The sequence below is a fragment of the Rutidosis leptorrhynchoides genome, chromosome 10 (assembly GCF_046630445.1).
Source record: "Rutidosis leptorrhynchoides isolate AG116_Rl617_1_P2 chromosome 10, CSIRO_AGI_Rlap_v1, whole genome shotgun sequence".
Taxonomy (NCBI): Eukaryota; Viridiplantae; Streptophyta; class Magnoliopsida; order Asterales; family Asteraceae; genus Rutidosis; species Rutidosis leptorrhynchoides.
The window spans coordinates 161,027,174-161,033,272 of record NC_092342.1 but is presented as its reverse complement, the minus strand read 5'-3'; the positions used below and the strand labels follow the sequence as shown (position 1 = coordinate 161,033,272).

At 36.7% G+C, this 6,099-nt stretch overlaps 1 protein-coding gene across 1 annotated transcript; it reads right to left on the bottom strand.

Moving 5' to 3' along the window:
- Positions 1 to 794: 794 nt before the first annotated feature.
- On the bottom strand, positions 795 to 1,427 carry LOC139870696 (secreted RxLR effector protein 161-like). The gene has a single exon (XM_071858480.1). The coding sequence runs from the start codon at positions 1,425 to 1,427 to the stop codon at positions 795 to 797; it is 633 nt and encodes a 210-aa protein (XP_071714581.1).
- Positions 1,428 to 6,099: the final 4,672 nt, after the last annotated feature.

Below are 6,099 nucleotides of genomic sequence, written 5' to 3'. Positions count from 1 at the left end.
GTTCCATGCACTTAGCCTCGTGCTAACCCCTCACCTCCTCCCTCGCAGGTTTTGGATATTAGTGCTGGTAGGGACATGAGTCGGGTTAAAGATATGTTTGACAAGACGAACTTTGATGTCTTAACGTTTGTAAATATGTAACTAGTCGTTTAATGCAACACCGGTGGTTTGTAATTAAATAATGATTTATGGTAATCATGGTTGTAATTAACTAAGGGTATTTATATAAATGAAGTCTTCCGCTGTGATAAAAAAACAGGGTGTTACAGTAATTTACTGCATGTTAAATCCAATCACATGTGATTGAAAAAAAATTAAATAAATAATTTCCGAAAAAAATTCAAAATTTTTTTTTTAATTTTTTTTTTCATTCACATGTGATTGTCGCACCACATGTCGTACTCTGATTGGTCCATTGGATCTCAACTTAAAATTTGGATTCATTTGAATATTCCTCATAAATTCAATATACCAAAATGATATATGGAATCACACTAAATCATGTGTCCCAATTCACTCATGAACATATCAAAAGTCAAGTCCAAGCGTTCTTGAAGTGTCAAAATTTCATGTCCATATAGGTAGTTTTCTTCAATCTTGCTCCTACAACATAATTTATCATGAAAACTATTAAGAAGTGTTAAACATCCACCCTAAGATTATCTTGCAGGTCTGAACACATATCTTAGGATCATGTTTACATGTGTTCCAATCTTCAAATAGTAGGCTTTTCACATTGAATTAAGCTCCTATCATTGTACTTGATGGGAGTTGGGTATCCCATTATGGAATATCTAAATGGACCTCGATCCCACACCAATAGAAGACTTGTGCACTAAGTCCTTTGCTAATCCTTTGGTCAAGTGATCGGCCAAATTTTGTTGTGACCTTACATAGTCAAAAGAAATTATTCCATTGGTGATCAACTCTCGAATCATTTTATGTCTAACACCTATGTGTCTATACTTTCCATTATACATATGGTGATAAGCCTTAGCCAAAGTTGAAGCATTATCACAATGTATACATATAGGAGTGATAGGTTTCGTCCATAAATGAATCTCACAAATTAAATTCCTCAACCATTTAGCTTCATTACAAGCCGCCGCCAAAGCTACAAACTCGTATTCCATGGTCAAAGTTGTAATACACGTTTGTTTCTTCGATGCCCATGAAATAGCTCCTCCTCCAAGTAGGAATATCCAACCAGTTTTAGAAGAATGATCCTTAACATTAGTAATCCAACTTGTATCCATATATCCTTCTACGATAGGAGGAAATATGGAATATATGATACCATAATCCATGGTAATCTTCAAGTACTTGAACACTCTATTAATAGCTTGACACTGGTGAGTACCCGGGTTGCTTGTAAATCTACTCAATTTTCCCATGGCATAAGCAATATCTGGTCTTGTGCTTGTCATAAAATACATCAAACAACCTATTGACTGATAGTATTCAAGTTGTTTCACCGCCTTCCCCGAATTTGGCAAAAGCTTTAAATCGGATCGATAAGAGTACTAACCTGAAAACAATTCTCAAAATTGAATTTTTTTCAGAATTTTCTCTATGTAGTAACATTGGGTGATTGTGATATCCTTCTCATCTATTTTAATCCTTATTCCAAGGATAACATCTGCCACTCCTATATCATTCATAAAGAACTTTGATGAAAAAAATATCTTGGTTTTATCCACTTGATCTTGGTCGGTGCCAAAAATCAATATGTCACCATCATACAAGCAAATTAATGGTGTATTCTATAGGCTACACACATAAAAACATCATTTTTATACGAAAGGAACGCTCGAAACGCATAAAAGACGGCAGTAATAACATTTTTTATTAAACAGACTATTGAGTCCCGTACAGAATTAAAGATTTAATTATGACAAAACATAGTTATAAACACTAGTTGTAATGTGCAGGCCAACATAAGTTTATTTATTTGTTAAACAACATTGTTTGCTATGTCTAAGTATTTAGTATATTGCCTTCACTATCAAACAATGCAGAACCAACAAGATCAATCATAGAATAAGAAGTAACTGAAGAATCAGCAGAGGCTAGACAGCACACAACACTTAGAGAAATCATGCTCCATTACAAGCATGATCGTTTCTTGTATTATCTACATCAATTGGCACTATTCAACTGACATCGAAGACAAAGTTGAATAGAGAAGAACACGATTCGGCGGTTGACAAGTGACCTTACATGACAACGTAGGTATGCAGAAGATTAACCATGTGCAGTTCATGGTTTTAGCTTTATTAACGCCTAGGGAACCCCACATTCCATTTCTTTAATCAAAACGAAAGTCCAAAGGGGTATCAAAGAAGGAAATGAAAACCACGTGCTTCCGGACACAGTTGTCGGCTTGGTACAAACAACCTTTGTACTAGCAGACAATATATCGATTATAGGGTTATTAAAACCCTTATAAATAGATGAAACCATAATTGTATAAATTAGTGGTGTGGGTATTAAATCAGTAGTGTCCAACCTGTAAGATTAATTTGTTGAAAGCTATTAGGTGTAAACTGTATCAACCGTTTATCATTTCCGCCAAGGATAACCGCGATTCTTTGAGATTATATCAATAAAAAGAATAACGTTGAAAATTACTTGTGACTTTGATTTAATTGTTTAACTGATAATCAATCTTAATTAGCAATAATAATTGTATTCACCCCCTCCTTTACAAACTTCCCGTTGTTACTTCGGGACCAACACAGACGTCCACCGTTCTGCGATTATACCAGGCTTCCCATCATCATGTGTAAGCCCGGAAGGCAGCTTCTATGCATAAGCCCTTAAGTAAGTGCGTGAGCAGCACACATGCCACATCAATGCTAAGCTCAAGTCGGTTATGGATATTTCGCATAAATAAATCAACCAACATCTGACACGTGTATCCAAAAATCACGGAGGATCGATATCGGCTAAAAAGACACATTTTCAGCCCTGTATTGAGGCCCAAAAACAATAAACTTCCAAGCTTTATCGCCAAAATACTCACTTTTTTGGTTAAAATTGAAGATCAAGTAATTACAAAGATGGTGCAAAAAGAATATAGAGATTCGGAGCAAAAACGAAGATTCTAGAGCGAAAACGGTGAAAGATAGGTTACAACCCCAGAAACCAAGTTACGATCCCGGGAACGAGCAAAACGATCCAAGCAAACAGTAATACTAGGGGCAAGAACCGGCCTACCACACCGGCCTGCCCACCGGCCTACCATATGGCGCCGTCTTGCCTTATGGCTTGGCCACCGGCTATAAGAAACGGCCACAAGTAACGGGCTGCCCAGGAACCGGCCTCTGGCACCGGCCTGTGACGCCAGCCTGCCAAGCCGGCCTGCCAGCCGGCCCAACCAAAAAACAACTATTTAAAGGGGCCATTTGTCATCCATTTTTCACACACTTCAATTCACTTCTTTCTCTCTATTTCTACAATAATTAGTCATACTTTCAAGGTCTTCGACTCCGTGCGGGATAATTAGTACCCAGAGAAGAACGCAAAGATTGTACTAGGAGCGGTCTGGAGTTTGAAGTTGTCACTTTGGTATTTTCGGAACTCGTTTAATCTACTGGTACTTCTATCCTTTGTCTTTATATAATTCTTCCATTATTATAATTTATGATATTGTTACCATGATTAGCGAGTAGATATCTTTATTGTATGCTATAATGTAGTTAGTTATAATGCCGAAATAACGTTATGATTTGTGTATGTTGTTGAGATACTTTCCGATTATGCTTTAAACTCAATCGCTTTTCCAACTAATAGAACGTAGTTATCGGCTCAGAGTGATAGGTCAGATCATAGTGAGACTAGAAGATGTGATGAGTTAGAGTGAGACTCGGTAAGTGAAGAACAGATTCGGTATTAGAGAGAACCGGTATATTTACATTTCACAGCTTCTTAAACTAGTTTACGATGCAATGGCTATCTAATTAGGACTACTTAGGTTCCTTATATAGCCCTCTTCTAAGGAACCTTCTAATAAGCATGTTTCACATTAACACTATACATACTTCGAGGTCCTAACAATCTCCCCCTTAGTGTTAAATGTGAAAATTACAATGTAATTCTATTGTGTAATCTTGAGATGTGACGCGACGTACAAAACCATCATGTACGAATCGTCAACAACAGGTCCATTACATGGTACAATACTACATGTTGTTTTAAAACAAGTTTTGCATTCAAAAGGATAACGTTTTACAAAAGATAACGTGACACAAAGGTCGTTACAAGCCATTATTCATAAGTTGTGAATGCAAGATAAAAGTTCCATGATTGAGACATCTCTAAGTAATGTAGCGGAAGTCTAACACAGCGAGTCTGTAACAGCAAGTCTATAACACCAAGACAGCAAGTCTAACAGTGGAAGCAACAACGTCTAAGAACCTGAGAAATACATGCTCAAAAGGTCAACACGAATGTTGGTGAGCTATAGTTTGTATTTAGTAATGTAATGTAGACCACGAAATTTCATATTCAAAACAGTATGAAAAGTATATGCTTATCCGTGGGCACCTGGTAACTAACTTAACGTAAAAATAATACCCCCTAAAAGTACACCTGGCGAGTGCGTATGTCCTCGAAGTATCAAACACCCGTTAAATGCTAGCATGACTAGCCCGAGTGGGGATGTCAAACCCTATGGATCCATATCTAATATTCGCGTTCACCGGTTCAAAAACCAATGATTAAATGTTACCATGCTAAGGGGAATGTTTGTGCCGTTATATCACCCACACATATGTAAAGTTTAAGTATTCGTGTCTAGTATGTAAAAAACATAAAAAGCGCATGTATTCTCAGTCCCAAGAATAGTAAAGTAAAACGGGAAGCTATAACTCACATTGAATGTGCGGTAAAGTCGATAGGAAAAGTATGCAAGTGGTAAGTCGGTCCGAAAGGTCGTCAACCTAAGTCAAAGGTCGCTAAGTTAGTATATTGTCTCAAAAGGTTTAAAAGTACGTAAGTAAAGTCCTAAACATCATCATCGTCATCATCATTCGTAAAAGATAAAGTAAGTTTTCATCAAGAATAGAGATCGAAACAAAAGGCTGACTTTGGACAGCTGCTATGACCTCTATACAAAACGAAAAGATGCGTGGTCAGTGGCCAAGGCTCCATATGTGAGTCTTCTAACCACTATCCAATTTTCATAACCTAACTCATCTTTGTTTGACCGTGGTGACGGTTTAAGTTCAAGTAGGTCAGAATTTTTAGCACGTCGTTACAAAGGCGTAGTGACTTTCGGAAGGCTATAAATCCTAAACCGTATATTGGATTTAGGCGAGGCCAAAATGAAAAGTCATCTACTTGAAACGAACTATCCAAAAATCAATTTTCAAGAAGTCTAAGAGTCTGATCAGCCCTAGAAAAACAGAAAACAAGTGCTCCGGTGGGTTTCTTGGTGCTTGATGCTCATCACGGTTCTCTTCCTTGATGCGTGTAAGCTTCAAGTGTACAACTCTTTGATATTTTAGCATCACTTTGACCAATTTTCAACCATCAACACACAACTAAGAGTAAAAGCTATCATTCTACAAGTTTTGAACATCAAGGTTGCCTCTTTATTGCATAAACCTAATAAAGCTTCAACCTTTGTCCTTTTTACACAAGTTTATGCATCTTCATCATATGAGATGATGAAGACTTGATCTTTATCATCACAACAATCATAAAAAGGTTCCAAGTAAGTGAGATCTACCATAATAACTTAGATCTCAAGTATTAAGAAAACCCTAAGCTAGAAAGCTTGGATCTTTACCTGATTAATGAGACCATAAGCTAGAAAGCTAAGATCTAGTAAAAGTAATGAGACCATAAGCTAAAAAGCTAAGATTTTTAACAAAATAATGAAACCCTAAACTAGAAAGCTTGGATCTTTAATGTTCTTGAAGATCCTTAAAGCAAAAGACTAGATCTTCAAGTTACATGAAGATCATAAACACAAGTTTTGATAACCCGGAAATTTTTGCCTAAATTTAAACCTAATTTTGATATGATTTCGACACGTTAAAGTGAGCCACAAAAATTTTTTTGAGCTGACTCATTTAAACTTCAACCAATTCC

Excerpts from the sequence above, each read along its gene's own strand:
- LOC139870696 (XM_071858480.1), bottom strand. The coding sequence starts at position 1,427 with ATGACAAGCACAAGACCAGATATTGCTTATGCCATGGGAAAATTGAGT.